This window comes from Medicago truncatula, chromosome 2 (genome assembly GCF_003473485.1).
Source record: "Medicago truncatula cultivar Jemalong A17 chromosome 2, MtrunA17r5.0-ANR, whole genome shotgun sequence".
Classification (NCBI taxonomy): domain Eukaryota; kingdom Viridiplantae; phylum Streptophyta; class Magnoliopsida; order Fabales; family Fabaceae; genus Medicago; species Medicago truncatula.
This window is the reverse complement of record NC_053043.1, coordinates 1,079,701-1,103,426: the sequence shown is the minus strand read 5'-3', so window position 1 is coordinate 1,103,426 and position 23,726 is coordinate 1,079,701. Positions and strand designations below refer to the sequence as shown.

The 23,726-nt window shown below is 30.9% G+C and overlaps 2 protein-coding genes across 3 annotated transcripts; one reads left to right on the top strand and one right to left on the bottom strand.

Annotated features, from left to right (window-relative positions):
- Positions 1-11,452: 11,452 nt before the first annotated feature.
- On the bottom strand, positions 11,453-15,360 carry LOC11430341 (protein SUPPRESSOR OF GENE SILENCING 3). Of its 2 annotated transcripts, none has more exons than XM_024777569.2 (6): positions 15,210-15,360; positions 13,891-14,973; positions 13,362-13,653; positions 12,891-13,060; positions 12,081-12,235; positions 11,453-11,932 (listed from the first exon to the last, which is right to left on the bottom strand). In XM_024777569.2, the coding sequence occupies exons 2-6, from the start codon at positions 14,941-14,943 to the stop codon at positions 11,713-11,715; spliced, it is 1,890 nt and encodes a 629-aa protein (XP_024633337.1). In that variant the 5' UTR covers positions 14,944-14,973; positions 15,210-15,360; the 3' UTR covers positions 11,453-11,712. The 2 variants fall into 2 exon arrangements, with proteins under 2 accessions (XP_024633337.1, XP_003593089.1); XM_003593041.4 differs by having other exon boundaries at positions 15,224-15,360.
- Positions 15,361-18,682: 3,322 nt separating this feature from the next.
- On the top strand, positions 18,683-21,283 carry LOC112419299 (uncharacterized). The gene is made up of 2 exons (XM_024776787.2): positions 18,683-19,139; positions 20,514-21,283. The coding sequence occupies exon 2, from the start codon at positions 20,539-20,541 to the stop codon at positions 21,196-21,198; it is 660 nt and encodes a 219-aa protein (XP_024632555.1). The 5' UTR covers positions 18,683-19,139; positions 20,514-20,538; the 3' UTR covers positions 21,199-21,283.
- Positions 21,284-23,726: the final 2,443 nt, after the last annotated feature.

Here is a 23,726-nt window from a genome sequence, read left to right as displayed (position 1 = left end):
GTTCATGAACCAAATGAGTCGAACTTGAGTTGAAAATTAAGCTCGTTGAATAAATGAGTCGAACTTGAGTTGAGTATGGTTCGACTCGTTTGGATCATGAACCAGCTCGATATATATAAAATATTATTTTGCATATTGTTATATAATATGTAATTTATTACAAGCTTCTTCCAATAATTATGTACTTTTTCATAGGAATTATTACTAATTTGATTAATAATCAACGATAATTATTATGATAGAGGAAAAAAGTTAATATCTTTGGAAGGCTTTTAAACAAACATTTATACACAAATAGTCCCACATGTAAAACATGGTATGCGCTACATTAGTAAGTGATATTGCCTTTCTACCTTCATTGTTTTATTTAATTTATATTTTTGTTTTTTTTTTTAAGTCAAAGACATGTATTTTTGACAAAAAAAAAAATTTGAAGAAAAAAAGCTTTTGAAGTATACGATTCGAGTAGACGAGTTGAACCTAACGAGCCGAACCGAGTAGTTCGCGAACTTTAAACGAGCCGAACTCAAGTTAAAAAAAAGGTTCGTTTCAAACTCGAGTCGAGTCGAACTCAGACAGGTTCGACTCGACTCGACTCATTTCCAGCCCTAGTTCTACTCCTTTTCAATTTATTTCATTCCCTTCAACCGTTTCCATTTTATTTCATTCCGCTCCGTTCCATTCTATTCCATCAATCCAAATAGAGCCTAAGAGATAAAAAATGTCTAAAAAAAAATCTGTGAATATTAATGGCTTATACATCTATGTTATGTTCCTCACAAAAGTTGGGGGAATCAATGAATACATTTCCTCCCTTTATGCCTCTATGTTGTAAACCAGACATACAAATTAATTTGTCATAGCAAAACTAAGACAGATAGTTGATTCACATCTACCGTTATAATGTATGAGCAATAGAGTCTATGTTTGTACCTCGTTTGTGTGAATGATAACAAATACATTTTTGCTTGCGACAACTTAAACAACCATTATTGACGAAATACAAAATCCCAATGATGAGTTATTTACTATAGATAAAATACATAGTTATGTGATATATGTACAACAAGACACATTAGTTCTTTGCGACTTCATTGTCTCTAGTGAATGGTATGGGAACATCAAGAGCTACATTACTTTGTGATGGGACTAGGACCTCATATATGCATGCATAGAATATTTTTTTAATCACATTCTTTTCCACTCACGCCCTTCCTTTCTGTTTCATATTTCTCAATAATGTGAAAATGTATCAAGACATTACTTTAATATATTTTAGGCTAAAGTGTATTTTCCCCCCTTAACTTTTAAAATGTTGCAATTGTGATTCCCTATATACAAAAATTACAATTTTAACCCGCTAAGATTTAGCCCCTTTGCAATAGTGATCCTTTTGGCAATTTTGACTGAGTCAACCCCTATGTGGCATGCCGCGTAGGTAATTAAGGAATTAAAAATAAATAAAAAATTGCATTCTATGTTTATTGAAATAAAAAAAATCAAAAAGGAAAGAAAAAAGGAAAGGTCACGTGCTTCATTCATAAACACCATCATATTCATCATCCACCCAGCAAATTCATCTTTTCACCATTAATATTCATCATTCACCAAAAACACAAAAACCACCAAACACAAACTCAGAAATCATCTTCTTAACATCTTTATCATATTCTCAACCACAATCCAAAAAATACAACAACAAAAATAAATAAAAACTGACATTCATCAAATTATAGGTTACAACACACGACTCCTCCATAATTTAGTGAGCAATTTAGTGAGCAAGGGATTTCACAAAAACAGTTAGTATCAAGGGATTGCAAATACTGAAATTTAGTGAGCAATTACTTGTAAAAAAAATAATTAGAAACCAAATTAGGGTAATTACTGAAGATTACCCCCTTCCTTTTTTGATTTTTCTTCGATCATTGTTTTTCCACAATTGTTATTCGTCTTTCTTTGTCCAAGTTCCACAATACTATAGCCTCGATAGTAGTTGCTGCAATAAGTTTAATGGAGACAAAGAAACTCATTTGAGAAAGATATACGAGGAAGGGTCGGTGGATTTGGTGGCCTGTGGTTCCAAGTATTTGAGCTTTGCTAGCCTGTAACCTCCAAGAATTAATTATGAAGAATGATAAATATCGCAGTGGAATTTCTCATATCTCTTCATCAAAATTGAAAATAAACTGCACTGGATCTGAAATTCACTTCAAAATCTTTTCGATGTCAAGCAAGAAAACGCAAAAAGAAGAGAAATCTGAAAAATTGAAGGTGAAAAATGTGAGGATTTGAGTTTGTGTGGTGGAAAGAGAGTGATTTCCAGAGAAGTGTGAGGGAGGAAGATAGAACGTGAAGGAGAGGAAGACATCACGTGTTTTTTTTTTCTTGGTTTTTTTTAGATTACCTTTGAAGAATGGTGGATAATTTACCCACCAACTAATGAAAATGAGCAATTTGTTGGTGGGGTCAAGATAGTTCATGGATACCACTTAAAAATGTGTTTATGTGGCTAATATGTATTGGTTGGGGTAAATTACCCACCATTTTTCCATGGGTACCCTAGTTGTCACCTTTTTTCTTTCCTTTTTATTTTTTCTAATTTTCTAATTCATTAAATACAAAGTGACATTTTTTATTATTTTTAATTCAGTAATTACCTACGTGGCATGCTGGCATGCCACGTAGGAGTTGACTCAATCAAAATTGACAAAAATGACCACTATTGCAAATAGGCTAAATCTTAAGGGGTCAAAATTGTAGCTTTTATACATAGAGGACCAAAATTGTAGCTTTTATACATAAGGGACCAAATTGCAACATTTTAAAAGTTAAGGGGGAGAAAATGCACTTTAACCTATATTTTAAGAAAAATGCTACTTAGTGATAATCAATTCGTGGGATACACACGAACCGTCAAATAATGATGTTCTAGTTAATTTTTCTTTATTCACACAACTAGACAAGCCTTTGACTATTATTTAAACAAAAAAAAACAAGCCTTTGACTATTATTTAAACAAAAAAAACAAGCCTTTGACTACAGTAATTATACTGAAATATATTTTGGCGAGTAAATAGGCAATTACTCCTTTGAAATTGTAAGTTTCGTTAATTATTTTTCTGAAATTCACAAAACTTCAATTACCCTCCTGAAATTGCACAACGTTAATCAATTTACCTCTTCGTCAAGTTTTTTTGTTAGTCAACATAACGTTTTGCAAATACCCACCTGAAGTTTTGCACTTATGTGCAAAATGCCCCCCGAACTTTAAAATTTATATATTTTTTTCTTATCCTTGACTCAAATGATATTAAAGACAAACAATTAACAATTAGCTTTATGTCTCCTCTTAAGTTCTTGGAATAGAATTATTGAATTTTATCAATGTCATGTGTATAATCATTGTGATTTCACCTTTGACTTATTGACCTTCCTTTACAAGTTGATTATGGTGTCATTCTCCTCTGTCCATTTGTTTATTTCCATTTGTGTTTGTTTACAATTTCCATTCATGAAGCTCATGAACATTGTTTGGATTGGATGGGGTTTTTGTGTTCCTTTTATGCATATAGATATAGATTATGTTTATGGAACATTTGAGATCAATAGTAAACAGCTACTCATCATAACATACAACAAAAATGGTTAATGAGTAGTTCAAAAATTAACAAGAATTGCTATCAAAAAAAGAAAGAAAAGAACAAATAAATTTTGATTATGGTGCAGAATAATGTGATGGGAATTGACCCAACATAAAGCTAAATGTTAATTGCTTGCCTTTAATATCTTTTGAGTCAAATACAAGGAAAAAAAATCAAGTTCAAGGGGCATTTTGCACATAAGTGCAAAACTTATTTTGACGGAGGGGGCAAATTGATTAGCGTCATGCAATTTCAGGGGGGTATTTGAAGTTTTCTTAATTTCATGGGGGTAATTGACGAAACTTACAATTTCAGGGGGGGTCATTGCCTATTTACTCATATTTTGGCATTGAGATACATGGATAAATTCATCTAAACGATTGTAATTTGCTCAAACCTGTTTGTATATTGGCAAAAGTTATGACGGTGTGCTTCGTTTATGTGATTTTTTTTACATTTATTTCTGTTTTAGAGGCAATTACAGTAAATTTCAAATGTCATTTTGGTCTCTGAATGTATAATGATTAGTTACAATAATTCCTCAATATAGCAAAATTTTAAAATAGTTTTTGATTGTACACTATATTAATTAAAATAGATTCGGACGCTAAAATAATATTTCGGTACTCACAATATTTGGACTAGCGAATGACACAATCAATGACTATTTTAAAATTTTGATACATCAAAATAACTATTATGACTATTCATTACACATTCATGAACCAAATGACTATTACTTTTTTTTTTTGTTACAATTACCCCTTGTTTCTATTGTTTAAGAACTGTAATTGGAGTTTAGTTTTACTTATGCTGTCAAACTAGAGATTAGCGGTTTGGTGTTGAAAATATTTTTTTGGGTTTTGAATATGATAGTTTAATAATAAAGAAATATAGCAAGTGTTGTATTGCATATTCAATAACACGGTCGTGTGTTTTACACGAAAAACCAATCGCACCATTTAGCACTGCTCATCACACATGTTTCTTCATTCATCCTTAACAAACATGCCAAAGGTACGAGAAAAGAGTTGAGTAACGTATACATTCTTTACCTAAAGACCAACAAAATTTTGATGTTCCTAACAATTTTCTTAAATTCATATCAAATTCATATAGTGTTCTAGTAGTGATTTAGTTCTTTGTCGCATCATACATAATGATTCAGTTGAACTGTTCATTTCTAATCAAATTACAGAGTCTTGGTCTTCCACTCCTACCCCCAGAGTCACTTAAAACATCATAATTTTGCAAATACGAATCTCATGTTAGATCACTCCTCATATAACTACTTGGTGTTTCTTTTTGCAATTACAATTAAGCAGAATTGCATGCATATGTAACATTAATAGTTCCTAACAAGACATGATTTCATCATCAGTCCAACACGAAAGAAGAGTATCTGAGTATGGGATAAAGCAAGGATATAAATATATAACTATGTTCACATACTTTTTCGACAATCATAAATCTTTCACTATTCAAACCTTTTCTTCTGTAGCATAAACTAAAAGATACAATTCATACCTGTAAACACTATGAGTTTTCTCCTTCAATCCCAATGCTCTCACTCTTACTTTCAAAACCTTTTTCCACAAACATTTTTCATAATATCTTAAAAATGTTACCAGCGGGTGATTGATCAAGGCTTCACAACGACTCTATTAACGTGCTTAAAGATCTCAACGACTCTTTCACTCCTCTATATAAAGGAGTGAAGACCTGAAGATAAAAGACACGAGACAACAAATTAAAAGCGCCAAAACTCTGCTAAATTTGTTTCACATAAAAGCACTTAGAATTTCTGTGTTCATTTGATATATCTTAGAAATTCTTAAGTCTAGAGAGTCTCTCATTTGCATTGTATTGTGAACACCATTGATTGTATATCAAGTGTTCAAACTCAAACAATTTTATGTGTAATTCTGTTTGAATAGAGGTGAAAATATGTATATACATTTCAAAACACAATGCAAAACACAATAAATTTGATCAAAATAAAATTATATTTCTAACCATTTGAGAGCTAAGTATATAATAAAAATTTGAACCAAGGCGAAAACCATTGGAACTAATCAAAATGGGGAACAATACTTTGGTGATGATAGCCCTCATCAACTCTCACTTTATACTTTCAAATTAAACTCAGGCAAAATTTACCACTTCTCTGCATGTTTTCACATGTTAACAGGACTTAAATGCCGTTTATTAATAACAGCTTTCTTCTTAAGAATGGCTTAAAGCATACTTGTTCATGAGCTGAGTTGGTTCATTTTCCAATTCCTTCTCAAGTTCAACTTGCTCTTGCAAATACTTCTTCAGAGCCAACCGTTTTTCTTCATGCATTCTTAAGATATTATCTCTCGCTGCCTAGAAAGGTGATTGAAGAAACTTTAAACTTTTTAAATCCTATTGTCAATGTTTCAAGCCTACCACCTCAAAACTTTTCAATTAAAAGTTGATAGTTTTGGGAATGCTAAAGTTGAAACAGTGTCAATTGAATTGCAATGGACAACTTTATTTAAAAGTGACATGTAAATATGTAACATATGTTACTTTATTATATAGAAAAAACTTCACACGTTATGTTTCTTTGCTAGGAATGTGGGACTAAAATACCATAAATACTCTCTAGTTCCAACTTCATAAACTTGTCACAGGTAATAATTATAGCATTACTTACTGTAGTGTTCTATGATCGAATTGTATTAACATTGTGTCTGCAAATACTTTGAATTTGAATTGTTCTTTAACTAACATTACCTCCTTTTAGGTTGATTCATTTAATTATGTTTGTGGTTCACAATATAAACCACATACATCATTAAATGAATGAATCTAAAAAGTCAATTTTGTTTTTAAAAATGGAAGGAGTATTAAATTCTTTTTAAGTTTTTCCCATGTCCATTTTATAAGGCCCTCTTTGAATTTTTCAATGAAGTTTTCAGTTGTTGCATATACTCTAAATTCAAGATATTATTTTAATATTAAATGATATTATTTTAATATCAATTTAATAAGGATTTTTGTAACTTGTGCATAGGATAAGGATAAGAAGCAATTAATGCATTTTTTTTCCCTCTCTTATTAACCTTTCTATCCCATTTATCTGTCTTATTAATTAGCTCTAAGAATTTTCACCATGATCATCCATCCACATTGTTACAATCACAGTAACCTCACAACCACAAATACCACTGTCACCCATACCTCTATGAATATCATCACCCTCAACATTCTATAGACCACCGCACTAGCAAGCTCTGACAACATCAAATCTGGCAACCGAAATATATATATCTATATATAGGGTAATGCTATAACACATCCACCTTTTTTTGTGAAGGTGTGCATTAGCAACAAACACTTTTTGCTTTGGACAAGAAAACCATTACTTTAAATTGGATTTAGAGGGTAGAAAAGTAACTTTGTTGTTGTTTTATCTCACTTCTCCATCTTCCATTGACTTCTTCTCAAACATCATCGCATCTGTGATGTTTTTTATTTTTTTAAATTGAAATTAAATTATATAAAAATTCCAAATTTCATTTTGTTTGTAGCCGCACCTCACATTGTTTGAAACCAAAAGCAAAAAATTATTCAGCTTCCTCCAACCAGCTCCTTCCCTCAATTGAACCAAGTGTCTTTGTTGCCAAACCAAGTGAACCAGCCTCTTGCTTGCATCTTCATAAAAAATTGGGTCAACATTTGTTTAATCTTGCAATTTGTAACAATAGGTGTTTAATCTTAACCTCTAGAAAATGGATCCCAGCCGTAGCATTCTTGCAGACAGTACATGAAATTAGATCAACAGAATTTCCAAAAATGGGTTCCTCTCAAATTCCTCAATTGAAAAAAATTTCTCAAAAAATTCTTCAATAAAAATCCCACAAAAACTGATTCTTGTGTTTCAATAAAAAAATCTAAAAGCAAGAGAGAGAAAATTTAATATAAGTGATGAAATGTCTTTAAAAGGCATGGATTTAATCCCAATTGTACAAAGAGGAAATGGGTATTTTTGTTCAAAACAAAAAGGTGTTTGTTGCTAATGCACACCTTCATAAAAAAAAAGGTGGGTGTGTTATAGTATTACCCATATATATATATAAATCTCTAACTAATCAAGAGACAATTTCATTGATTCATTATAATGAGTCATAGCTGAAAAACTAACTTATAGCTGATGACTGATAGTTTATGGCTTATAGTTGAAAAGTTAGCTTATTAAATTAAAAGTGTTTGGTAAAATTAGTTGTTGAAGTGACTGATAAATATTAAATGACGTAAAAGGACGTGTTTGTTTAATTTTTAATATAAATCATATATATAATTTTTATTACTTATCGTATTTCTTTTTAAAGATTTAAATATATTTCAAATTATTTTCATCTCTAAAATGATAAATGTATATATGAATTCAATTGATATTTTTTATTTAACAAAACTATTTTTTATGAATTTTATTCATCTAAATTTGCTTCACTATTTATTGTAAATTTTATATAAAATTATTATTATATGAATTATGAACAATGTCAAAAAAAAAAAAAAAAAAAGTGAACAACAAAATTTAAAAAGAAACCTTGATATATAACAACATGGGAACGTGGCCAGTTTACCACAAGAATGTGGGTGTTTTTTTTATTATAAAAAAATAAAATAAAATTAATAAAAGGTCAAAATTGGAAGAAAATATAAAAGCTACTTGAAATAGCTTCTCAAAAAACGCTATAAGCTAGTGGGAAAAGTTTTATACCAAACACATCTTATTTTATCAAAACAAGCTTATAAGTTAGTTTAACAAGCTATAAGCTAGCTTATTTGTGTTACCAAACACAGCCTAATACACACTACTAATCAAGTGAGTGATAGAGAGTGGGTGCTAACAAGCTAATTTGAAAGACGATAAAAACCTACAATTTCAACAGAAAAATAAAGAGGAAGAAGGTGATTGATGGTTTATAGAAGATTGAAGAAATTTTCAACTTTTTAAATCTCATTGTCAATGTTCCAATTTCACAAAATCAAGACCGATAATCTAATGAAAAGTTTATCGTCCAGATCAATATGAAATTGGAACAGTGTCATTGGGATAGTAATAGACACCATGCACCCATAAAGAATGAACATTTCATGTTAATGTATAGAGCAGTTCGCATATGTTATGTTTCTTTGCTAGAAATGTGGGACTAAAAGACCATATTTTAATTTATTCCTGTAGTATCCTTCATGCCTTCATGTGCAATAAAATTTCTTGATTAACTCAGGCTGAATCCTGAGGTGGAAATATGCAAATACATTTCAAGACACAGTAAATTAAATCAAAATAAAATTATATTCCTAACCATTTGAAAGCCAAGTATATAATAAAAATTGGGCTTATTAGATTGTTTGGTCCCTTATTTAATTTCATGTTTTCATTTTGGTACCACATTTAATAAAATTGGCGTTTTGGTCCCTCATTTTCCTCCGTTTGCCAAATAAATCACAACCGTTAAGTTTAATAAAAATGATGTTTATGGTGGATCATCTTTAAGAGTGGTACACCATAGATCCTATTAATTATTTTAATTTCGACCGTTTGATTTTTTAAAAAAAAAAGAGAACAATTGGATTAAGCAGGTTTATTTTATCTTACGATGTACCACCAACACCTAATTTTTTTTCTTTTCTTCATCTTCTATATTTTTCATCTTCATCAATCATATTCATACAAACATACTCAGAAAAATAATGTGTAAAAAATAACCCAGAAAAATAAATTAAAACAAGAAACCAGAAAAAAGAAAAATATCATCATCAACACTATAATCATCCTTTCTCTCTAAAAAAAAAAAAAAATTGCCCCGAACAACATCAACAACAACAATGTATCATTTAAAAACAAATCTAATTCTCTATTTTCCTCTTTGCATCAACAGAACAAGATCAACATCTATTTTCCTCTTTCCCTCTCTTCTCTTCTTTTCTCTCTTCTCTTCTCTTCCCAAACCCATAAACACAGATCTGTGCAGAAGGAACTGGCAGCTGACAGTGATGGATCTGTGGTGGTTCAAGGTCGCACGCGGTGGCAACAATGGGTTGATGGGTTGAACGGCGGTGATGGTTTTTTAGCTGCGGTGACACTTTTTCCCCTTCCTGCTTCATGAATCACATGCTTTTCATGTGGTTCTTGGATTACGTTTTTTTAGTTTGAGAACAGATGGAGATGATGATGAGAATGGATGGATTTTGGTTTGATTTTGTGTTTGTTGATGTTGTACGAATTATTTGATATGAGAAGAGATGAATCTGAATTTGTTTGAATTTCTTGTTGTTTGTGTCGAAACAAAATGTGTTTTACAATAAACCTTAATAGTTTTGATGATAACAAGGTATTAAAAATTGTCAATTGAACATTGCTAATATTTGTTCAAGTATACAGGACCAAAGACAAAGTTTGATGTTTTTAAAAGGTCTTGGAAGAACAAAAGAGAGCAAAGGAATCAGCAAGAAGAGAAGCCTAAAGCATCTGAAGAAAATTGCCTCTGAAGTTAAAGATGCTCCTGAAGTTAAAATGCTCCTAAAGACAAAGTGCACCTGACGTCATCAGAAGAGAGTTTATCAGAAGCAAGTTCAGTAGCAAGTCTATCAAAAGCTATTTCATCAGAAGCTGTATATCACCAGAAACTGTAGTTCATCAGAAGATGCAACCTAAACTTTCAAATAGCTGTTTAAAGGATTCAAACTCGTCTAAAGAAAGCGAAAGACTAAAGAAAAGGTGGCAACAGTTCATTTGAAAGGAATTGAAGGCATTAGATGCTTATCCTTCAAAGAGCGTTGACAAAGTACAAAGTGTACGACCACTACCTCCACTACTCTGTTTTTGTCTACGCTACAAGACAAGAAAAACAGCTCTGCCTGCAGAAATGTTCCTTCAGAATAGGAATGGATTTGAACGTGATCCTTCATAGGACAACAACCAAATCAGGCAAAAGATCATTGGTGATTGATCAAGGCTTCACAACGACTCTATTGACGTGCTTAAAGATCTCAACGACTCTTTCACACCTCTATATAAAGGAGTGAAGACCTGAAGATAAAAGACACAAGACAACAAATTAAAAGCGCCAAAACTCTGCTAAATTTGTTTCACATAAAAGCACTTAGAATTTCTGTGTTCATTTGATATATCTTAGAAATTCTTAAGTCTAGAGAGTCTCTCATTTGCATTGTATTGTGAACACCATTGATTGTATATCAAATGTTCAAACTCAAACAATTTTCTGTGTAATTCTGTTTGAATAGAAGTCTCTTGCTTTAGTGCTTGAGCATAGGAAGTCTCTTGCCTGCGTGCTTGAGCAAAGGAAGTCTCTTGCCTGTGTGCTTGAGCAATTTGAAGTCTCATACTAGGTGTAGTATTGAGCAGTTGTAATAAGTTGTGATTAAACTTAGTGAAACTCTCCTTGGAAGTGCAAGGGGGATAGGACTGACTTCCGGTTTGTGGAAGGAACATGTATAATTGCTTGTGTCCTTCTTTCTTTCCAAATTTTCCTTTGTTGTTGCTCGCTGGAGAAGAACAGGAAAAGAAATTGGAATTTTTAATTTGGCATTATGGGTATTTTAGGTATTTCACTTATTTACCATTATTTTATGAATATCATGAATAAGGTGAAGATCTAATGGTCCATTTTATAATAAATAGATCGAATGGTTAAAATTAACAAAATTAATAAGGTCTACAATAGACCACTTTTAAGGTTGATCCACCATAGATATTTAGAGTTAAAGTTAACACTTGGGATTTAATTGGCAAACGGAGAAAAAGATGACGGACCAAAACACCATTTTTATTAAATGTGGGACCAAAATGAAAATATGAAATTAAATAAGGGACCAAACGATATAATAAGCCTAAAAATTGTAACCAAAGCTAAAAACTATTGGAACTAGTCAAAATGGGCTACGATACTTTGGTGATGATAGCCCTCATCAACCCTCACTTTCAACTTTCAAATTAAACTCTGGCAAAATTTACCACTTCTCTGCATGTTTTCAAATGTTAACGGGACTTAAACACCGTTTAATATTAACAGCTTTCTTCTTGAGAGTGACTTAAAGCATGCTTGTTCATGAGCTGAGTTAGTTCATTTTCCAATTCCTTCTCAAGTTCAACCTGCTCTTGCCACTGCTTCTTCTTCAGAGCCAACTGTTTTTCACCATGTGTTTTTAAGATATTATCTCTCACTGCCTCAAATTGCCTCATATCCTTGTCTTGAGACTTCGTGAAACTAGAATTTTTCTCCATTCTGTTTAAAGAAAAACAAGATTGAGTTTTACATCAGAAAAGATCAAGAATTGAATCTTACATACTGCTACTTAGTTATGTATTCCGAAAGTCACAAAAAGAAAGCGAATAGGCAATTAGTGAACTATAAGGGAATATAAGAATATTACATATGATTGTCATCTTCTTTCACAGAAGAATCTCCATTGACACACATCACTTCTTGTTTTGCTTGCTGTGATTTCGTAAACTCGTCTTCCTTTGCAGCTATTGATTGATGAATGATTTGTATTTGATCAAGGAAAAACTTTTCTTGTTCGTTCATCTAAAAAAGAATATATACAATGATCAGTCTTAGAAGTTTTTTTGCATCATCATTCGGAAAGCTACTACCAGAACCAAGAAAGAAAACCAAGTTGTGAATTCATAACATCCATACCAGTTAGGAACCCAATAATTGAAAAGAATGAACAATTTTATTGAGAAAATAGGACAGAGTCTCTCTTCTAGGGGTTTCCTTTCTACTACAATAGAATCACTACTCTATTCGCAAATGTTTACTATACATTCAGTTATTCAAAGATTCCCCCTTTTACCAATTGAGGGCTATTTTAAAGACTTGCTGATAGGCTGAACAGTCACATAACAAACTAACCAACTAACTAATTAATTGCTCTGACACCCTTAACCACTATAATTCCCCTTACATCTATATACTAACAATACCAATGAAAGATCACACTCAAACAAGCAATAAATGCTCGAGCAGCTACCACAAAACGGGGACATCGGAAGACATGTACAAATAAACTAAGCTGTAAAAGCAAAACACCTTTTGCTGATTACCCTCAAAATGGAAAGCATCCTCACCAATTCTATGCACAACTTATATTAATAATAAAACAGTCGAGAATCTTCATAGACAAATCAATGGGCATTACAAGAATAATAATAATGTAACTTTAGTCTCATAACATTACCTCCTCCTTGTTTTGTAGATGATGTTCTTTAGTACGTTCTTGCACAACATGGTTTTCTTCAGTTGTTTTGCGTAACTTCTCGCTTACTTTACTGTCATCATTGATGTGCTTAATCTTGCTCTCTACCATTTCTTGATATGATCTAATTTCAAACTTTAATTTTGATTTTCCTAAACAAGTATAGATAGATCATATATCAGCAAGACAACAACATTCATTCCACTTCCAAAAATTATACAGAAAATAAGAAGGAATAACAATTGCCAAAAACCAAACAAGAACATCTAACACCATCCCTTAGTGAAATAGAGAGAAGTATGCCATCTAAGAATTCTTAAACTACCAAAGCAGTTCTCATCTTCAAATTGATCATAAATTATTTCAATCCCCGATCTTTCCACACAAGATGAAAAAAAATTGGACACAGAATATATAAAAAGGGTAATTAAAAGAGAGAGGAAAAATAACCACCAGAGTGCTTGTTGAAAACATCTAAATCTTCTCTAGAAGCCATGTAACCATAAAGTTGCCGTTTTCCTCCTGGGACAAATGGATTCTTACAACGATCCCAAGCTTCCCTATCTCTTCCTTGCTCTTTGAAATGCTTGTAGAGCTGCACAGACTCTAAATAACCTGCTACAGATGGTTCAAAAATCAAAACACTCATCCCTCGGTGCCCATGTGGACCATATGAGTGTCGAGCCTTCAATGCACCGTAATCACTGAAGCAATCAAGGAGTTCTTGATTCCCCATTCCTGTCCACTACAATTCAACTCAGTGAGGTTAAACTACAGAGGAACTTCACATTAGATAAATTAAAAGAAAATCACAAAAGGACTAAGACTCTTATAGGAGATACGAAAATTTGTTTAACAATTAATGAAGTAAAAATTCAACAACTAGCTGCAATGTGTATGCGATTTAAAAACAAATAAAAGGAAATAGACTAAGACTACATATATATTTCATCAAATTAGAAGACAAGAAAATATATTGTACCTTGTTGTTTTCATCCTGCTCGTATTTCGTATTCATAATGACAACCATTGGAGGCCAAACAATTTCACGATCCTTAACTTTGTTATCGAGACCCTCCCACAGTCCATTGGCTTCACCACCCCTTATCAATGGAGCTCCTCTCATCGAGCACTCTTCCTCCAAAGTTTCGGAAAACGCTCGATGCAATCTTGCCCTCCTTACTTTTATTGTCCTAGAATGATTCAAAAGGGGCTGCAATCCATGATACCAATCAATAGCCCCAGGACCGTCTTGGCATGCTGGGCAGTGCCACCGAGTTGCTGGTGAACTGATCTCCTCAACTGTCAGTTTATTTAAATCATTAAAGAATTTCCTGAACCACTTACTCTTCTTGCTCCCTTCGTGGCTTTTCTCTCCGGTGTCTGAGTCAGTGTCATCTAAAGAAAGATCATCATCACTATCAAACACAATATCAGTATCACTATCAACAATTTCATCATCGGCGTTTTCACATTGAGGTTTTGGGATTCCTTCGTCATCAATGTTTTCACAATTGGGTTTCGGGATTCCTTCATCCTCAATGTTTTCGCAGTTGGGTTTCGGCATTCCTTCATCATCATTCTTTTCACAATTGGGTTTCGGGATTCCTTCATCGTCATTATTTTCACAATTGGGTTTCGAGATCCCTTCGTCATCGCATTGACCATCCTTGCAATCCTTAGATGGAGCTGTATCATCTTCAACACAATGAAGTAACCTGTTGTCATCCAAAACTCCATTTTCACTTCCATTAAGAGGCTTTGGAGAATTGCTTTTCACCTGTAGGTTATTGCTTTTAAGTCCTGATCCACTATAACCCCTCTTTTTCAGCTTCTGGATCAAATTTGGTTGGCTCCATGCATTTGAACTAGAATTCGGAGAACACCAAGGCATCGGGATCACCTTGGACTCACCAGTTTGTTCTGAATTCAATTTGGCGTCCGGTAATTTCCGGCTCAACTGATTGAATTTGTAACCGGTCACTCTATACACAGTTTCCAGCGTTGGAAAAGCATCAACGCTTTCATCGGCCATAATTCAGTTTTCACTTATCTTTCACGATTTCTATCAATTCATAGAAAAAATGAGTATTAAACTATTAATCATTTGCAATGTTCAGAAGAAAAAAACACATGCAAAGATGATTCAGAATTCAATCAAAAGAATATACATCTAGTAATCAGTTTCATAAACATCTTCTATCATAGAAAAAAACTAATCGAAAATCATTAAAATCAGTACAAAATTATAAAAGAATAAAAGAAAAAACTTGAAATGTAGAGAGAGAAAAAGAGAGGTACATGCAGAGTCACACCTGATGGATGGATTTGCAGCGATGACTGATGATGGGTAATGCTGATGTTGATGTTCGATGGCTTGTTATTTATATTTGGATTGAGTGAGAGGATATAGGGACCACTCTATCTTAACTTTGTTATGGGATTGAGCGGACCCAACAAAAGATCCTGACAATTTTGTTTTGTTTTTGGGTCTTGTCAATGTTGTTGTTATTGCTTTGATTTTTGTGTCACTGCTTAAATTTCTTTGTATAATTTAGTTGTCTAAAAGGTTGTCACAAGAAATGGTTGTTCATATAACATTGCTCATAAAAGAAACTTGTTTTGTTATCATGTTTATTACTAGTACCAGTAACAAACCCAAACCCGTGCGTTAGCACGGGTACAGTAAACTTTGTTATTCGTAAAAGGTGATTAAATTTTTGTATAAGAGTTTTAATGTTAATTAATTATTTATTTATGTGAATAATTTTTATGTGTTGTCCAATTATTTGTGTATTACATGTTTGATGCTATAATAAACTAAATTGTATTGATTATATAATATATACTTCTGGGAATAAGTAGAAATCACATAATTTCAATTATAATAGTCATAAATATACTAATATAAAATAATTCACATAGTCCTATTTTAGACGAAATACATTATAAACATAACAATTATTGATCGACAATTTAAATTTGACAGTGCATGGTTGAAATTCATTGGTTCGGGCGAATTTTTTTCACTTAGGTCCAATTTGTGTATTTAGTTTGCAATCATTATTGATATGATGTTCAAAATTTGGTTTTCTCTATTGTCTCCACATAGAATTAGGATGTCGCATGCTTTAGAAAATTTGCAAATTCACATGGAAATTTCTCCATAAAAAAAAATAATCATAAAACAGCTTAAGTTAATATATTATAAATAATTATCATAGGTATAACAAAAGTTATAAATGAAAAGTTGAAAATGTAGAAGTCTAGAATACTTAACCAGTTTGGTTTGTTCCAAGTGTTTTCCCCAATAACAACTTCACTCGTGTATCATAGTTAGTTTAATCAATGACAATTTATCCCATGCATTTGAGTTACTTCTGAAATTTTACTCAATGCCCGCTTCTCCCATGCATTTTATTTATTTACGATATTTTAAACAACATCCATTTATCCCATGCATTTTATTTATTTACGATGTTTTCGTAAGAACGACTTTTTATAAATAACAACTTCTCCGTGTATCAAAGTTAATTTAGTCAGTGACAGCATATACCGTGCATTTAAGTGACTTTTGAAATTTTGTCAATGTCTGCTTCTTCTGTGCATTTTATTTAATTACGATATTTTATACAATCACACTTATCTCGTATATTTTAGTTGATGACAGTTCAATATCATTGTAGAATTGAAGCGAAGTGATATTCTAGAGTATATTTTAGTATAAACATTTTATCAGGACCAAATATTTATAAATGACGAGGGTTCAATATAATTATAGAGTTAAAATGATGTGATATCTAAATAGTATAAACATTTTATCAAGAATTGCTCTTAATATATGACAGCTTGTTCCGTGTATCAAAGCTAATTTAGTCACAGTCAACTTATCTTGTACATTTGAGTTAATTATGAAATTTAAGTCAATGCCCTTTTCTCCCATGCATTTGATATATTTATGAAATTTTAAACAACGTCCATTTATCCGCGTGTATTTTAGTTGATGAGGGTTCAATATAATCGTAGAATTAAAGTTATCTGATATTCAAAAAAGTATAAACGTTTTCGTAAGAACGAATTTTTATAAATAACAACTTCTCCCATGTATCAAAAGTTAATTTAGTCAGTGACAACTTATACCGTGCATTTGAGTTACTTTTAAAATTTTGTCAATGTTTGCTTCTTCTGTGCATTTTATTTAATTACGATATTTTATACAATCACACTTACCTCGTGTATTTTAGTTGATGACAGTTCAATATCATTGTAGAATTGAAGCGAAGTGATATTCTAGATAGTATAAACATTTTATCTGGAACAAATATTTATAAATGATGAGTATAAATATTTTATCATCTACAAATATTTACAAATGATGAGGGTTCAATATAATTACAGAGTTAAAATGATGTGATATTCTAAATAGTATAAACATTTTTCAAGAATTGCTTTTAATATATGACAGCTTGTTCCGTGTATCAAAGTTAATTTAATCAGTGTCTACTTATCTTATACATTTGAGTTAATTATGAAATTTTAGTCAATGCCCTTCTCTCCCATGCATTTATATATTTACGAAATTTTATACAACGTCTATTTATCCCCGTGTATTTTAGTTGATGAGGGTTCAATATAATTGTATAATTAAAGTTATATGATATTCTAAAAAGTATAAACGTTTTCGTAATAACAACTTTTTTAAAATAACAACTTCTCGTGTGTATCAAAGTTAATTTAGTCAGTGACAACTTATACCGTGCATTTGAGTTACTTTTGAAATTTTTGTCAATGCCCGTTTCTTCCGTTCATTTTATTTATTTACGATATTTTATACAATCTCACTATCTCTTTCATTTTAGTTGATGACAGTTCTATATCATTGTAAAATTTAAGCGAAGTGATATTATGGATAGTATAAATATTTTATCATGAACAAATTTTTATAAATGGCAACTTGTTCCAGGTATCAAAGTTAATTTAGTCGATGTCAATTTATTTTCTTGTACATTTGAGTTAATTCTAAAATTTTAGGCATTGCCCACTTCTCCCCTGCATTTTATATATTTACGAATTTTTAGACAACGTCCATTTATCTCGTGCATTTTAGTTGATGAGGGTTCAATATAATTGTAGAATTAAAGTGACGTGGTATCTATACTCCATATAAAGGAAACAATCCATTTCATCTGACTTTTTCTTCCCAAAAATCCCTCAATTTTAAATATAAATAACACACACGCATATATATATATATATATATATAATAGTGTAACAAATTAGATGATTATATTTATATTAAATTTTTCATTATTTCAATTATACCCTTAATTTATTTTTTCTATAATAAAGATCTTTGTTTGTGTCTTAAAAAAAAGGTTTTAGATTTTTTTTTTTTTTTATATTGTTGGCGTCATTGGAATAAATAATCTTGATCAACTTGGTTTGTTATAACTTGAAAGCAACAATTTATATTATTAGTTTTAATCTAAGTGAAAATTTCATAAAAAATACCATTAATAATTTTTAAATGTTAGGATAACAAAAAAAGCGGAAAGATAGATACACGATGACTCAAGATGGAGAAAGTGATGTTTAATTATTCTTTTTGTTCAAGTAAAGTGATGTTTAATTTACTTATAGATATTATTTATTGATATAATCTTTTTCATTACATATGCCATTTAAATTATTATTTTTTAAAGGCCATTTAAATTATTATAGTATTTAATTTAATTTAAATCTAATTGTAGTACACGTGCCATTTTCATTTTTTTTCTTTCGATAAGCGTCATTTTGTTAGCTTTCAATTTTATTTTATTTCTCTTACTCTCCCATATTTTCCACCGACACTCACTCACTTCATTTGGCATTTTCTTTCTCTCTTCAACAAATTAAATTTGAGAAGCTCTCCTCCCCAACAAACCCTAGCCGCCGCACACTGTTCACGGCATTTTTAGTCCATTTCCGACCACCGTTGGCCGAGTTACCCTCACAATCTTCATCTATTTGATAGACTTTTAAACATTCCAACCACCGTCTTCTCTGATAGATCTCGACCAACGTAAACAATATTTTGAAAAACCATCACCATTAAAAGACTCTCCTCAATCCCCTCTACAAAACCCACAAAAAAAATCATGTATTGAAGTACCTTCGCCGGCAACCACCGTGCCGGAAAATGCAACCTCCACCGTTAGGGTATGAAATTTATGGGTTGGTGTGTCAATAAAGGTAAAGTTGTTCACATCTTATGTCTCTATTCACCTCTTTTACTTTCTCTTCATCATTTTTTTTTACTTCCTTTCATCATTCTGCCATTTTATTTTATTTCTGATTAGAGGTTTTATTTTATTAAGAGAAGCCAAATTCAAATTTTTCTCTAATCTTGGAACGCAGTTATTATGGTAAAAAAAGTTATGATATTTCATTTTTTCTTTTATGGATTTTTTTTGTCTAAACACAGATTGAAGAGAGAATTTTAAAGAAAAAACTTACAGGAATTGAAATTGAAATACACACACAAGAAAAAACTTAATCCAAAAATAGTCAATCTCTTTACTTCCAGGATTTTTTTTTTGGCGTAAATGCTGTTTCAATATATGGTTTTCTTTTTTAAAATGTGAAGAAAAAAAAAATCAAGAATGTAAAAGGTAAAATTGTGCTATCTCACTCTTTTTTTTTTTTGTAGAGTGAAAATTTTGTTTATGTTTGTTGATGTTTTTTTTTTTTGTAGAAATTGATGTTGGAGCTTAGATGCATTATAGATATTTCTGATCAGCTTCATGCTATCCATGGTTTTGCACAGCATATACCTGATACATTACACAAGCTTTCTTTATGTTGGACAATAAAAAGAATGTTTGCATCATTTTTAAAAAATTTATATTGTATACTATACTATACTATGTATGTTATTGAAAATGTAAGTTATTTGATACATATGGTATATTTTTACTGTCATTCTTAGGCTTCATTTAACATAGTTTGTTAGAGATATTATATGGGAAAAAAATTAAAGATAATGCACAACAAAAAAAAAAAGTTCATTATCATCTTCATACCTTTGTGAAGATAAAAAGAGTTCCATTTACTTACCCGTGTTGTTCAAGAACAATCTTTCTGCAAAAGAGATGAAAATAAAATGGAGGTTAGAAAAAATTGAGAGTAAAAAAAAAAAGTAAACATAAAAACCAGTAAAAGAGAGGAGAAAGAGATAATGGTATAATAGTGAAAGAATATTGTATGATATAAGAGTATTTCAAATTTCAAAATTTCAAATTTTGCCCCTAAGAGTACAACTTGGAGCATTGGTATTGAAAGAATGTGTGATTTGTCAACCAACCAGCATAGGGTAATAATAGATTTTCCACAACATCTTCTCTTCTTATATTATTATTTTTTTATTTATTTTTTAGTCCTAAAAATTACGAGTTTTTAAGTTTAGTCCCCTATTTGGTGTTGGTTTGTATCCATTCTTAATTTCCCCTTACAATTCCAATCCATTAAAGACATCTGGAACACTAGCAAAAAGTTTACAAATTCTCAATGCAAAGTGGTTGTCTCTGCAGCTTTAGTGAACATTTTTAACTCTATTTGGTTTGCTAGGAACCAAAGAAGATTCAACAATAAGATGATTCATTGGAAAAGCTCTATAACTTCAATCATCTCAAGTACTTTCTTATCTGGTAATTACACTTCTGCATGCGACTATACAAACATCACTGATTTTGTGTTTCTTAAGAAATTCAGCATTGATATTCACCCTCCTAAAGCCCCAAAGATTATAGAAGTTTTGTGGAATCCTCCTCCCTTGCATTGGATTAAATGCAATACAGATGGCTCTTCCAACACGAACACTTCCTCTTGTGGTGGGATATTCAGAGATAGGAATGCAGATTTTTTGATGTGCTTTGCAGAAAACACTGGACATGAAAATGCTTATTTTGCAGAGTTGTCTGGTGCAATGAGGGCCATTGAGTTGGCTAAGCTTCATAACTGGCAGAGTTTGTGGCTGGAATCAGATTCTGCACTTGTTGTCAATGCTTTCAAAAACATCTCTCAAGTTCCTTGGAAATTAAGAAACAGATGGGAAAATTGCATTCTTGCAACCAGGAACATGAATTTTATTGTGTCTCATGTATTCAGGGAAGGAAATGAATGTGCAGACATGCTTGCTAACATAGGATTGAGTTTAAATTGCTTGACTATTTGGTTGGAACTTCCTGATTGTATCAAATCTATCTTTATTAAAAACAAATTAGGCTGGCCTAATAATAGATTTGTGTATTAGCATGGAGGTTTTGGCCTAGTCCCCCTCCTTTTTTTGTAATTTGCTCTTTTAATATATTTTGGTGTCCTAGTGCTTTGCTATGTCATCCTCTTTTTTTTTTAAAAAAAAAAAACTATTGTAGTTTGTTATAAGACCATTTACAATGGTAAAACAAATTCAACAACCCTCAACATCCACTTTTTCAATTTTCAACACTCCACTTCATTTTCTCTCTCTTAATTCAACACTCATTCAATTTTTACCTCTCCAATGGTTTTTTCATTCAACACTCTACCCCACCATCTTTTATTTCTTATTCTTATTTAATTTTATATTTTTGTTTTTATAATTACACAAAATTACAATTATCGATTATAATTAAATTAAAATGAAGAAACACTTAAGAATTTTTTATTTTTTTTGTAAAAACAAAATTTATTTAAATAATTTATTTATATTTTCTTAACTTAAATTTGGGGTGTTGAATTGATTGTTAGTGGGATCCATTTCACTAAATAAAGACTAAAACTTTAAAAGAAAAGCTAATAGAAAGATAATAATAAGATTAAGAGAGTGAAAAACTTGATTTTTTTCTCTGTGTCCAAATCAAATGATCCAAGTCTCTATTTATAGAGAAAAAAATCACGAATTTTAGTAAAAAAAATAAAATAAAATTATTTGCAATGAAATAATTGAGTCTAAAATATTAAGATGATAAAAATCCAAGCAGTCAATGGAAATCAAACACGTGTCCTCACTTTATCCATTTAACTTTCTCTCTCCGGTTCCATCTTAGGCCCACACGCCCTGTCGGCGCGTGTACCACACGCGCCTGCTTCAGCCAGCAGCAATGCGCCACGTGTCCCCCCGCGTCAGAATTCAACATGTTTAATATATTCATCTACTCTCACCTCTACATCATTTTCCCCCCATTTTCAACACCCCTCTTGCAATGGATTCAACATGTTGAAGGTTGGATTCAACACCCCATTGCACATAGTCTAAGAGCACTGTCCTATTCTCGGGAATGTCTCACGAATGGAAAACAACTTTGTTACAAAAAAATAGGTTCCACTTGGCAAGCAATCGGGCTGTTACAAAAATAAATGATTTTTGCTGCTACTGTGTCGTGAAGTTCTGCGAAGCTATCATTCGCTGTAAAGAGCATTCTATAGTTCTTGTTTGGAAAACTTTTCAAAATAAATTATATCTTTAATTTTCCAATAAAATTTTTGTAGAGACTATACTTGAAAGTTTATAATTTTTTAGGGACTACAAACATATTTAATTTTTTTTTTCTTTCTGATTTTATCTTTTTGCACATTCATATATACAATAATAAACTACATTTATCTTTTTGAATCATAACAAATTATATATATATTTTTTTGAACGACACCAATTATATAATAAATATAATATAAATTTTTATCCTTTTGAATAACATCATCGATATAACAATTTTATAGACAAATTTCGTTACATGTATAATTAAAAAATAAAAAATCATCACAAGACTATGTATTCCCTTAATGTATATTAAGTATAGAATAGATATATGTTTGTGACTTTTAAATTGTAACAAATCATGTTTATATTTTTCAATGACACTAACAATATAACAAATATAATATAAATTCTTATTTTTTTCTATAACGCCAACAATTTAGCATTATTATAGAAAACTTTGTTTAAGGTGTAATATAAATCTCATATTATCTTTATATCTTTTATATTTATATATATTTTTTTGGTCAAGTAGCCTAGTGGCTAGAGCACACACAATTTAATTGTGGAGAAGTGGAGTGTCCGGGGTTCGAACCCCGGCTCCTGCATATAATATACAATATCCATACCAACTGAGCTAAGCTCACGGGGATATTTTATATTTATATTTATACTATATATAAAGAAAATAACTTATTTCAGCTGGTTTCTTCTCTTTCCAAATTTAACATCAAATTTCAATACAAATAACACATGTAACAAATAGATAAGAGTAGATTCAAATGTTAAAATAAAAAACGGACGTAACAAATATGATATGTAACAAACTAGATGAATATATTTATACTTACTTCTTGTAAAAAAAAATATTTATGTTTACTTTTTCGTTATCCTAATTATACTCTTAAACAATTTTTTCTATAATAAAGATTGTTGTTGATGTCATTAAAAAAATAAGTATTTAGATTATATTTTATTGTTATATTGTTGATGTCATTGAATTAGATAATAATGATAAGTTTGATTTGTTATATAATTTAATAGAAAAAATCATTTATATTTTTACTTTTAATCAAAATCAAATTTCATAAAAGAATATCTTTCATAATTTTTAAACATTAATGCAATAAAAAGAACAGAAAAACAGGCATATGAGTGTCTGTCTTGAAGCATTGAAAATTACTTTTACTCTACTTTTGTACAAGATCAATGTTACTTGTTAAAAATGATTTATATAAGAAAAAGAAAAATGCATAAAGATAGGAAATTTTACCAATAAGATTTTACCAATAAGGTTATGGTTGATCATGGATTTAGATCTC

What these genes read in the sequence shown, in the direction of transcription:
- LOC11430341 (XM_024777569.2), bottom strand. Translation starts at nt 14,943, where the DNA reads ATGGCCGATGAAAGCGTTGATGCTTTTCCAACGCTGGAAACTGTGTAT. An exon ending in AGCAGGATGAAAACAACAAG is followed by an intron (nt 13,654 to 13,890) that starts GTACAATATATT and finishes GTTGAATTGTAG; the next exon opens with TGGACAGGAATGGGGAATCA. An exon ending in TGTTTTCAACAAGCACTCTG is followed by an intron (nt 13,061 to 13,361) that starts GTGGTTATTTTT and finishes ATACTTGTTTAG; the next exon opens with GAAAATCAAAATTAAAGTTT.
- LOC112419299 (XM_024776787.2), top strand. Translation starts at nt 20,539, where the DNA reads ATGATTCATTGGAAAAGCTCTATAACTTCAATCATCTCAAGTACTTTC.